This window comes from Aedes albopictus, chromosome 2 (genome assembly GCF_035046485.1).
Source record: "Aedes albopictus strain Foshan chromosome 2, AalbF5, whole genome shotgun sequence".
Classification (NCBI taxonomy): Eukaryota; Metazoa; Arthropoda; class Insecta; order Diptera; family Culicidae; genus Aedes; species Aedes albopictus.
This window is the reverse complement of record NC_085137.1, coordinates 59,942,711-59,956,054: the sequence shown is the minus strand read 5'-3', so window position 1 is coordinate 59,956,054 and position 13,344 is coordinate 59,942,711. Positions and strand designations below refer to the sequence as shown.

Sequence of the window (13,344 nt, the reverse complement as noted above, 5' to 3'; positions counted from 1 at the left end):
TACGTACAAAAGGCTGAAACACGAAAGGCTGAAATAACAAAAGGCTGAATTACGAAAGTCTGAATCAGAAAAGGCTGAAAATGTCAAAAGGCTGAAATAACATAAGGCTAAAATAATGATTCGACTAGTTTTCAAACGGCGAGCCTAAAGGCAACATTAACATCACAGACAAACAGACATAACACTCTAATTATTCATATCGTACACATATCTTAATGAAAATTTGCTAGTTGGCCGACCACTCAGCCCTGACGCTTGCATTGGTTTTGCTTAAGGTTTGACATTTGACGCACACTACCGCTTATTGGTTGATGATTCATTGGACGAACATGCTGCTGTTATTATGTTCGAAATCGGAAAGCGTTAGGACTATTTTTCCGCGCTAAAGTATGCATTATTGATCGCCTACATAACTATGACAGTATTTCTCCAAAGAATAGCATATATTAAAAGAAGGAAAAACCTCTGATCACATTGTTGGCAGCAGTAATGGCAGCCAATCTCCATAACAGCATGACTCGAAAGAATAGCCCATGCTCAAAAAAGGAAAAATCTCCAATTGAAATACCATCAGTCATTTTTGTGTTAATTGGTATGCATCATTAGCCTCTTCACTAAGCACATTCTATGACTAGGACTCATATATGTAGCTGATCTGGTTAGCGAGCGGGTAGTCATTCTGAGGGTGACGGGTTCGATTCTCCCTCGGGCCAGAAACTTTTTGTAATAGAAAGTTCCTTGACATCCGCGGGCATAACGTATCTTCCTGCCTGTCACACGATATACAAATTCAAAGTGGTTATTGGCAGTGAAGGCTCTCAATTAATAACTGTTGAAATGCGTATAGAAGCTGAAAGCAGGCTTTGTCTCAATTGGGACGTTGCGCCAGAAAAAAAGAAGAAGTACTATAACTCATTTCCTGCATTTTTGCAATTTCAGCCTTTTGTGCACTCAGCCTTTTGAAATTCAGCCTTATGTTAGCATCCCCAATTTGGTTACCTTGCCGTCAAATTTTAGTTACAAAATGTTCGAAATTTGCTCACTTTCCCTCGAATTTAGCGCTTTGTGAGATGTTTACAAATATGTAAAGCGTTTGTTCTTATAATGACAACATTAGTTATTATTTAATTATTTTCCTGTACAGAGTAAGTTATTATTTTTATGTCAGTTTTTATTTCCAACGAAGCAATGTCAAATTTTGTCATTCAGCTATTGAATTTTTCAATTGCTAAACTTGATCTTCTTTTGTTATATTCTTTTGCCAAGGTTACCTTACTTGGTGAGATTTAAAGAGCCACTCAAAACTGCATAGCACTGATTGTATAAAATCCTCGCGCCGCTCGGGCGGTGGCTTCTATTTTCGCCTGTTTTCCGCTATAACTCAGTCAAATTTGAACCAATTGACACAATTTTTGGAATGCGGTGAGATATATATATATATATATATATATATATATATATATATATATATATATATATATATATATATATATATATATATATATATATATATATATATATATATATATATATATATATATATATATATATATATATATATATATATATATATAGGTATAGTATCTACCCGTGTACAAAATTTCAAGTCAACTGGTTCAAAATTGACTGAGTTATAGTGGGAAACAGAAGAATATAGAAGCGACCGCCCAAGTGGCGCGATACCCTAACTGACTGTATTTTAGTTCACCTCGTAAAGCTACTTAGCGGCTATGCATCTCCATACTTTCAATCTGTTGAACATTGCTGGAAACGCTTCGACCTCTACATGGTGTTCATCTATGTTCTTATAAAATGACCTAACAACTGATTTGAGTATAATTTATTGAAAAAACTTGTGTGATTCCACAAAGAAAATTTTATTTAAAAAAAAAGAGATGCCTATATCAAAACCTTAACAATCATTGAGCTCCGGTCTGCCGTGGTGAGGGATAAATAACGCCGCTAGTGATGGTGCTGATTGGAAAATCAAATAAACGGCTATTATTGATTTCTTGGTTACGATCTTAACAAACAGATACTAGATCATTACACTCGCATGAAAAGCATTTGAACTTGAATAATAGTGACATCCGTTCTACAGATTTCGCACTGCAGTTTTTTCTTGTGCCTACATTTGATTCTCATAATGCTATCCGAGATAACCGTGTGATCATATTACCATCAACCGCAAAGATCGCTACAAGATCAAATCCCTTCTTATGACTTGCGGTTCACCAATGAATGTCGAAAGCCCATCATCGCAAGACCGGGTTTAGACAACAGCAGTGGAATTGAACATTTCATTTATTTCCTCGTGATTGATCGTTTATCGATCGATTAGAGTGAAGCCGGATATAGCGATACGTCGAATGCGGTCTACCAATTGATACCGCAAATAAGGGGATGTATCATATTTAGCGCAGCGTTATCTCAATTTAATTCTGATCGAATGAGCAAGCTCGATGCCGTGGCGTTTCGAAAAACGTGAGAGAAATCGAAACGTTATTATTATTATTGCGATGATTTTGTTTGGTACGATTGATTGCGATTATAAGATTTTCGATTTTCCTCCTCCCGCCAGGCCCCCGGATGAACCGTACGAAAATGACAGCTACACGGGCATCTCGGACGACTCGGACATCGATAACCTGAAGCCCCGGAAGCAGCACTGGGCCAACAAGATGCAATTCGTGCTGGCATGCATCGGCTACTCGGTTGGATTGGGAAACGTGTGGCGGTTTCCCTATCTGTGTTATAAAAGCGGTGGCGGTAAGTTTCGGAGAAGTTAGCAATCTACAAGGTTCATCAACTATACATGGTTCCTATGGAGTCAACTGTATGTTGTTGTAACATTCTCAATCTAAGGTGCTGTAATGATGTTTCCAAAATGTTCTGGGCTTTTTTGCAGGGGTTTTTCTAGTACCGTATTTTATAATACTGCTAACCTGTGGCATCCCAATGCTGTTCATGGAGCTTGCCGTCGGACAGTACACAGGACGAGGGCCGATTGGAGCGCTAGGGCAATTGTGTCCGCTGCTAAAAGGTGAGTTTGTCAATGCCATTGACTCTCGTGGTTTCTCTAGAGATTTCTTCAATGATATTTGATATGCTTCTTTAACCCTTTGGAGCCGGAGGGGTCAAACATGACCCCAACATAGAAACGGGTGTATAAATTCACCCATTCAATAAAACAGGATACTGTCTCCGCCAAAGTTGTTGCAAATTGAGTCCTCTATTAAGGAAAAATGAGAATATTTGTATTTGAGACTTTATTGAGAACCTAGCACATCCTGAACACAATGAAATTTAGTAAAACGAAACAATTGATATACCAGTTGTTCCAAAAGCTGAATTCGAATATGGGTTAAGTTCATATGTATTTATTTAACTTACGTCAAGTATATCAAAAGGTGTTTTATATTCTGAGATGTTCTAGGTATTCCAAACTGTCCTAGGCCTTCAAATCTACAAGAATAGTTTTATGTGTTTTCGCCATAAACAATAGCATTGCATAATCTACTGGGATCCGTGAAGTTCTTCACAGTTACAATATCATTTATAGACACTATAGGGATATTCCAGGTCAGCCAAATTACCTTGGAGATCAAAACATCAGGTCTACGCTCGTACCAACAGCCATATCTGTTATACTGAATAACGTTGCATAATCAAACGCGGTTGCTGAAACAATCTGAGGTCTACTTGTTTATAATAAACCTTTGGGATAATAAGGGTCGTCCAAAATGTTCTATAATGATATCCTTCAAATCTACAAGAATAGCTTTATGTGTTTTTGCCATAAATAATAGCTTTGTATAATCTGCTGGGATCCGTGAAGCTCTTGAAATCTCAAATGTCATTTAGAGACATTATAGGGATATTCCAGCTTAGCTTGAAGTCTATTTGTTTGTTGTAAACCTATGGAATATTGAGGGTCCTCCAAACTATTCTATAATAATTATCAAGTTCTTCAAATCTACAAGAATAGTTTAATGTGTTTTAATCATAAATAATATCATTGCATAATCTGCTGGGGTCCGTAAAGCTCTTAAAATCTCAAATGTGATTAAGAGACACTATAGGAATATTCCAGGTCAGCCAAACTATCTAGGAGTTCAGAGCTTCAGGTCCACACTCGTAACAGCAGCATAACGTGGCATAATCAATCGCGGTGACTGTTCATGAGTCATTTCAAGATAATTTTGAGGTATTCCAAATGAACCACACTACACTTAATCCTGTTTTTACACGACCTTTTTTATGCGATTTTATTTTGCACGACTGGAAATTCGTGTAAAAAGATTTTCTTGAAGTTACGCGACTTTTATTACGCGATGCGGAGGGCATATGCGGAGAGCAAATCGCATAAAAAAATCCGTTGGATTTTTATTGCACGATATCTCGAAGTTACACGAACTTTTTTAACACAAACTTGTTAACTCAAAACAGCAAAAAGGATATTACCTATTACCCCAGCTAACACAAAATCCTATATGACGTTGAATAGGATGCTAAAGTGGAGGCCATATGCGTACCTGCTTTCATTGAACCGCGTGAAAAGTGTACGTGTACGTATATCGCCTCCACATCATATACGATCGTGTGTTGACTGGGACAGCTGTAGACTCCATGTAATATATTGCAGGGCAGTGTGTACGATGCTGACTATCCCGAAGCTATGTCATAGTATCTGATTGTATTAGCTCACACCAGTAACTATAATTGACTATACAATATAATTCTATATAACCAAGACAGAAACTTCAATTGCTGTAGATGCTAGATTTTGAACATCATAATAGTTTGGACGACTTAAGATCTGATGATGTCCATTGAACATTCAGAAAATTTACGGGACATAATACATTACAGCTTGGATGACCAAGGACTAGCATTGGGCAAGTTTGGCTGAGACATCGATTTTTATGAAACGATTCGAATCGGTCCAGCAGAATCCACCGATTTAATCGAATGCTTTGAATCGATGCTTTCACATCGATTTGATATTATAAAATGTTGCAAAACCATAAAATAATCCAGCATAGAGTACAAATTATGGAGTATTTGTCTAAATAAATCCATTATCAAAAATTGAGATTGTTCATCGAAACGTCTCCGAAGGAATTCCTGGATAAATGCGTGGAGGAAATCCTAAAGAAATTCCTGGAGGTATTCATGCAGGAATATCTTAACGAAACCCTGAAGGAATTCCTGGAGGAATTCCAGGAGAATTTCCTGGGGGACTCCCTGGAGAAATTCTTGGATGAATGCCTAGAGCACGGGTTCCCAACCGGTGGTCCGCGGCCCCCTGGGGGCCGTGAAGCTTGTTCAGGGGGGCCGCGATGTTACCAAAACAATTGTTAAATTTTTATTATATTTTGTGCAAATTATACCAATTTTTAATTTTGTATACCGCCACAATTTGAGGAACAAATTTTCAGTATAAAACGCCTTCAGAAGAAAAAATTTTCGACTGCGCCGCTATCCGTCAGCTACGATTGCAAATTAATTTTACATTATTGTTTACGAAATATGAGTGTCGAATGAAAAAACGTATTATCGTCGATTCCTCGTCGAAAATCCCTCGCACAGCAAATTGCTGTCTCAGTTTCGTTCATTTAATTCATTTTTTTCCTATAAATTTTCATTGGGCCCCAGATGTTTTGACAGTTCTTAAAGGGGCCGCCACCTCAAAAAGGTTGGGAACCCCTGTTTGAAAAAAATCTCGAGGAAATCCCTGGATGAACCTCTGGAGGATTACCTAGAGGAAATCTGAGAGGAATTCCTGAAGAAACATGTTGAAGAATTCCTGGAGGAATCCTTAGATAAATTTCTGGTGAAATTTTTGGAAAAACTTCTGGAGGACTTTTTGGAAAAATCGCTGGAGGAATCCCTGAAGCAATTTCTGGAGGAAATGCCTGGAGGATCTTCTAGACAAATTCCTGGCGGAATCTCAAGTGGAATTCCTGGAGAAATCCCTAGAGGAATTCTTGAAGAAATCCCTGGAGGAATCTCTGAAGGAATTCTGCGAGAAATTCCTGGAGAAATTTTAGAAGAAATTCCTAGAGGAATTCCCCGAGAACTATTTCTGGAGGAATTCGTGGAGGAATTTCTGGAGGAATCATCTAAGAAATTTCTGGTGGAATGTCTTGAAGAATCTTAAGAGGAATCCCTAGGAAGAATCCTAAGAGGAATCCCTAGAGAAATTCCTGGAGGACCTCCCAGGGGAACTCCTAGAGGAAATCCTGGAGGAATCCCTGGAGAAATTATTGATGAAATTCCCGGGAAAGTCAGTGAACAAAAGCCTGGATGAAATCCTGGATGAATGCCTGTAGGAATGCCTGGAAGAATACCTGGAATAATTCCTGGATAAATTCCGGGAAGAATTCCTGGGGGAGTTTCTGAAGGAATCGCTGGAGGATTCCTCAAGAAATCCTTTGACAAATTCCTAGAAGAAGGTCAGAAGGAATTCATGCAGGAACCGCTGGAAAAAATCTTGGAATAATTCGTTGATAAACTTCAGGAGGAATTCCTGGGGAAATTTCAGAAGGAATGCTTGAGGATTTTTTGGAGATTTTTCTGAAGAAATTACCGTAGGTATTGTGGAGGTATTCCTCAAGGAATTCCTGGAGGCTTTGAGCAATCCCAAGAGGAATTCCTGAAGGTGTACCTTGAGGAACTTCTTGGAGTACCCTTGAGGAAATTCTTGGAGACTTGCCTGTAGGGTTCCTGGAGAAATCTCTAGAGGAATCCGTTGGGAAATGTCTAGAGGAATTCCTGGAGGAATCCCTGTTTAGGCCTCTCCACTTTTTCAAAAATGTTCTCTGATTTTCAAGTTTACCCCCATATTTTGATTGGCTTCCTTAAAGAAGTAACTGGTCAAAATTTCAGCCAAATCCATTGAAATTAAGAAGTGCATCAAATCAATTTAGTGTTTTTCGACTATTTTCGAACTTCTAAAATCATAACTACACTAAAACGTGTCAAAAATTCACAAATTGAACACAAAAGATTCCTCCAGGAATTCCTCCAAAAAGTGCTCCAGTAGTTCTTCAATGAAATCCTCCAGGGATTCACCACGATATGTTTAGTATGGTGAAATTTTCAGGATGAATTCCTGGACGAATCTTTAGAGGAATTCCTTGAGGTATCTCAAGAGGAATACCTGTAGGAATCTCTGGAGGAATTCCTAAAGGAATCTCTAGAGAAATTGCAAGAGGAATTCCTGGTCGAATCCTAAGAACTTTTAGAGGAATACATACAGGAGTTCCCAGATGAATCATGGAGGAATTTCTGAAAGAATCCCTTGTGGAATTTTTGGAGGAATCCCAGGAAGAATTCCTGAAGAAAGCCAAGGACCAATTTCTGAGAGAATTCTAGGAGGAGTTTCTGAAGAAATCCCAGAAGGAAGTACTGAAGAAATCGCTGAAATTCCAGAGGAAATACTGAAGCAACCCTAAAAAGAGTAAGCAGAGGAACTTTTGGAGCAATCCCTGAAGCAGTTCCTGAAGAAAGAGGAATTCTTGATTCCCTCTAAACAGTTCCTGGAGAAATTCTTAGAATAATTCGTGGGGAAGTTTCTGGAAGAATTCCAGGAGGGATTCCTGAAGGGATCCCAAGGATCCTCCTCTCAGAGGCAGTTTCAAAATAATCCTGGAAGTTTGTTCCGAAAGAATCATAGAAAGAATTCCCAGGTGAATCCCTGGAGCCCATGACCCCATGATGAATCCCGGAAGCAATCCCATGAGGAATGCCTTAGGGAATCTCACGAGAACTTTCTTAGCGAATTCCTGGAAGAATTTCTGTAGGAACCGCAGGGTAAAAATTTTAAGAAATTCATGTCTGAAGTAATTTTTGGACGAATTATTGAAGGAATATTTGGATGGACTCCTTATGGTTTTTTATGATGTTCCTGGATTTATTTTTAAATAATCTCTAGTAAAATTATCTGAAAGAATTTCTTGAAGATATTTCTACAGAAATACTTCGAATATTTGCTGAAGTTGCAATCTCCAGCGGAATTCTGGAAGGAATATATGTAGAAATCCTTGAAGAAATCTCTGAAGGAATACCTGCAGAAATACCTTAAAGGATCTTTGGAGAAAATTTTGAATGAAACCTCGAAAACAGCACTTAAACCATCACTGGAAGAACCTTTAAAGATATCCCAGGTCAAATTTCCGAAGAAATGTCTGGTGGAATCCCTAGATGAAGTCTTGATGGAATCAGCAATTCAAGATGGAATCACTGCAGCAAGCTATGGAAAAATTTCTTGAGGAATTTCTCATACTCATGTTTTTTTTTATGTCGGGTATATTATCACTGCGACCATATTTGATCTTTTGTGATATACAAACCATTTTAGTAATTGTATGGTTTACGAAAACAGATACAAATATTAAACAGACATTTTGACTCCTCAAAACTGCAATGCCTATTTGCATATTAACATATCGGGCACCCATGTCGCCCTTTGACTACCTGCAGCGACGCCGCGCTCACAATTTTTCATGATGCGTGTACTCAGACACGACGCGACCGCTCCCGTCATCTCAAGTCATCTCAAATCAGCTCACCTCTCACCCCCCCCCCCCCCCACCTGGGCTCCGAAGGAAGAACTCACATTTTGCGAGTTTGTCGGGACATTAGGCAACGGACAACACGGAACACCCAGTGGACCAGTGGACTGATGCCGCTAATCGCACGGCCACGAAACCCACTAACATACATGATACAATAGAATACATGGACTCAAGAACACTTTGGATGACCTAGGATTTCCCGACTGACCTGATACTGTCTATTGAACATTCAGAAGACTTAGTGGACATGATAAAATAAAAATCGTAGCTTTGTGTAATGAAAGAAGCTACTGTTTTTTTTTCTGTTCGGATGAGCCACTGCGACCAGTATTTAGATCTTTTGTGGCAATACCCGTATCCTTAGTATTTAGCGCATGTCGTATTACTCCGATTTCTGTACAGATCTAGTTTTGTTACCTCAGAGGTTCGAGAAGTCGAATGTGATGAAAAAGTACCGTTTTCACAGGGAAATAAGTCCCAGCGAAAGTGCGCCCTTAATCACACATAATCGATTCTATTTCTGAGAAAAACAAAACGGTAGAACTGATATTTGTCCATGCAGCGGAACTCTGGCTTCATCCGTGTCTTGCTTCTAGTTTAGTCCCAGGACAACATTGAAAAACCAGGGGCTTTAGGCTAGTTGCAAAACGCTGTCAAATTAGAGAATTCGTTCGGTAATAAGAATTCACGTGAGTCCTTGTATCACCAGTACTTATAGTCCTTAGACCGTTCGCAATGCTGTTTTATTTTGTATGGCGAGTTTTAAAATTTTTAAAACTCGCCATACAAAATAAAACAGCATTGCGAACGGCCTTAGTAGGTTATTACGCAATTAGATACGCAAAGCATGTTTGTTTTCCTTACATCAAGTGTAGTCTCGGCGAGGACAAACCGAGTCTTTAACTATCCGTAAGGCAAAATTAATGCAATTTTAGAAACTGTCACTAGTAACAAGGGCTTTGTACCATAAATCCTTATTACCAAAACGCATTACCCTAGCTTAACAAGCTGGATGTCACCAAGGTTCAGTTTGGTAGATCTTAGTCCGTAACGCAACCCAAAAGGGAGATCTACCCACGTTACGGGCTCCGTTAAAGATCGAGCATGATTTAAACCCCCTCAACCATTCATCCCTCAGCACGGGTCGCCTGACACCTTGGATTGGGGTTCCCTGTTTAGTGGACTTTTACCCCCGGAACCGTAGTGCTATTCTAAGCCGGCAACTACACGGGCACTGTTACATTCGTAGACTTTAGGATCTAAACTCAAGAACAAGTTTGGCTGACCTAGGATATCCAGAAAAAATAGTTTGAATCATATTCTGCCCTTTTATGCTATTGAGCACCAAAACCACAGAAATACGTACAAAAAACTCTATAATAACACTTGGAAAAAAATCTGGCTTCAAATGGTTGAATTCATCTAATCATTTCACCAAGGATTTTTTGCACGGATTTTTCCCAAGGTTTTCGTGAGGAATAAAAACAAATCAGTACTAGTGCAGAAAAATGTTAAGTTTTCTACTTTAAAATTTTGTTATAAATCAAGATTGAACAGGAACTAAACTTACCTAAAAGCATGGTCATTAGAGTGGGCCATCGGAACCGTTTTCTCAGATCAAAGCTTTTTAGATTTCGTTTCGGGTCCTGAGTATCTGTGCAAAATTTGAGCACGATCGGTTGCGCCTACACTTTGCGCATTGCAATTGAAATTTGTATGGGATTTTGTATGGGAAAACCTACTTTTTTGCATTTTTGTCATAAGTTGAAAAAGTTTGTCTGAAACTTTTTAACTAATACTGTGAAATGATAGCCTAGGATGTTCTGAAAAACTTTGTTGAAGACCGCAAAGCGATCCGATGCTTGTAAAAATAGTTATAACCAACGAACCGCATGCATGTGTTTATGTTTTAACATGTAAAGGAATAACAATAGCAACAAAATCACGCCAAGCAATGCCAACGCTATAACTTTTTTCATAAGCATCAGATCACTTCGCGGTCTTTGACAAAGTTTTTCAGGACACCCTAGGCTATATTTTCAATTTATCGGTTACATGGTTTTAGAAAAATTCGAGCTTGTCGTGAGAGAAATGCAAAAAAGTGTGTTTTTGAATGTAAAATCCCATACAAACTTCAAACGCGATGCGCAAAACGTAGACAAAACCGATCGTGCTCAGATATTGCACACTTATTTGGGCCCTGAAATGGGATCAAAACAGCTTTGATCTGATGGGATATCATTGAATTTTTCATTTTTCCATATAAACGATGACCCACTCTAATGGTCATGTAGCTGCCAGACTACATTAACTATATTGATCTTTGTTGATATACAGTGATATATCAGTGATACATTGAGAACTACTTCATACATCCATTTAAAGTGTTGCACCAACTCGACTGCACGCAATTTCAATTACATAAATTGCCATGTAAATATTTGCTGAAGTTCCCACCTTATATTCAAATTGGTGATGATTTATTGTGACAGATTTCAGCCGTATGCAAATAATTCCCAATATGGCTCGATCGATTTTAAGAACAGCAGCTCCGGTGGTCACCGTGGCATGCGGTATCTGAACAAGTAATGTTCATGCATTATTAATAACGTGCTCATGCCACTACTTAGTGACTTATAATTCTTGAATAATTAATAACAATAAACTCAGATCTTGTGTAAGATTTGTTTTTAAGGATACTATGAAGCTATGTAGTTCCTTAGTTTAAAAACAAATTATAAAACCTTAAGCGCACTGTGCAGTTTTTGGCACTTTGATCAAATAGAAGAGTTTTAAATATTCCATGTTTTATGAAACTCACTGTAATATTTTTCGACGACATTCTGTCTAGAGTAGACGCAGTGACACACGCTTACTTTAGATGCAAACTTTATTCCAATCATTCAGGTATAATAGGACAGATCGGTGAAGTACTAGATTTGTAGTAATGATCTGAATTTTAGTATGGTGAGAAGGTCAATTTTCCGTTTCTGTAATGAAATGGTGCAAAAAGCGTGGGTATTATGGTTCCTTGCCTAATTTGATGCTGTTTGAGCAAAACTTTGGGCAACAGTGTTGTTGTTTTCTCCATTTCTTGCAACATGAACAACATAGTTATCCAAAGTTTTGCTCAAACAGCATCGAATTAGGCAAGGAACCATAATACCCACGCTTTTTGCACCATTTCATTGCAGAAACAGAGAATGGACCTTCTCACCATACTAAAATTCAGCTCATTACTTCAAAACTAGTACTACACCGAACGTGCCCCATTAATAAACCAGGTGACGACTACTAATCGCTTTATAAATGCACCTCACCGGGTGCCAACTATCAACAGTCAATATTCATTAGCATCGATAATCAAGTCAAAGGGAGAACTTAAAAAGCTTCCTGAGTTGGCGGCTCATTACTTAGTAGTCCCCGCACAAAGTACCTTTGGGGTTTCGTTTATTCCAGTAGTCTGCCCTTAAAACAATTCTGGAAGGCAATAAAAAATGACAACCTCACCGAACGAGCAGGATCGTAAAACAATTAGGAAATCGATCGTCAATTGAATTGCATTGGCGGCGCGCGCATTATCGTGATCGACGCGAGCTTGCGTCCGGAATCGGTGATAGTTGCGAGTATGATTTACGACCGCGTTGACCTTCGGCGCAAGCGACCCGCACCCCGCGGGCGGCATACTTCATTCATAAATCAACAAAAACCGATGCCGCCCCCTACAAGACACGTGCCGTCGCGCCGGATGGTCGACCGACCGGTGGTGGCGGTTTTTGTTTCATTCATAAAAAGTGCTCTCGTCTAACACGGGAAGCTACATTATTTGAGCAACTGTTTTAGGTTTCATTTCGCCTAACGATCGCGGTTGTTGTACGTTTGTACTATCTGTTACACGAGGAGATATCATTATGACTCTTGTCACTCTGTAAGTTGATTTACAGCCGGTGTGATGTTTTACAGGTATTTAAAACAGAGTTTGCCTCATTTTTGTTAGCTAACATTTGTTTGATGATATTGCTAATAACTTGGCGTTAAGCGTTAATATGTTTTTTGACGATTTGTTTAAAATTAGATTGGTCAAGTAATCATTAGTTCTTGATTAGTTAACGCTTCCAGTTATCCCAACACGGTGCCACACTTTGAAAGACTTGTATCACCGTATTAGCATAGACTAATTTCAAAACCTGAAAGTCCCAAGGAAAAAATGAATTTCATGGGTCCAATCGGTTACACAATAATTTTCATCGCCGTGTATTTTTTTCCGCGTAATTTGTCATTTGTTTAAATTATTTTTAGAGTGTCATACCGATCTTACAGCAGAGGACCGATCAAAAATTATGAATACAGTACGAATTGGGTACCGTTCCCAATTGCGCTTCCCCCGTTGATATTAGGGTTAGTTTTCCAGACAGGGTTCTATTAGTCCTCTGCCGAATAACTTTTCGGATCAGCTGATCGCTCATTTCATGAATGAAAATTTGACAGCAGGTCGCACCGTATCCCGTGAGTGTTGATAAATATCAATGTCAACACTGTTGTCGTTTCGTAAAATAAACTATTGCCGGGCACAGCACAATAAATGTTCCGATTCTCCGCTTTGCGACATACATATGTACATGATCTTGAAGTATTCCGGTTAGCTCCACATAATATGTACAATCAGCAAAAAAAAAACTATCGAAAATCATGAAAATACTTTAAGGATTTTTTGCTTTAACTAAAAAATATGGATGCCATAAGAACAGGGTATTTTAACCAA

General features: G+C 38.7%; 1 protein-coding gene across 12 annotated transcripts in view; it reads left to right on the top strand.

The window, feature by feature from the left end:
- LOC109421643 (sodium- and chloride-dependent GABA transporter ine) overlaps positions 1-13,344 on the top strand; it is a 104,166-nt gene that overhangs the window by 66,315 nt on the left and 24,507 nt on the right. For all 12 annotated transcript variants that reach the window (XM_062849731.1, XM_019696155.3, XM_062849729.1 and 9 more), the window contains 2 exons: positions 2,582-2,769; positions 2,909-3,043. In XM_062849731.1, coding sequence (XP_062705715.1) covers positions 2,582-2,769; positions 2,909-3,043 — 323 coding nt within the window. The remainder of the gene's footprint in view (positions 1-2,581; positions 2,770-2,908; positions 3,044-13,344) is intronic.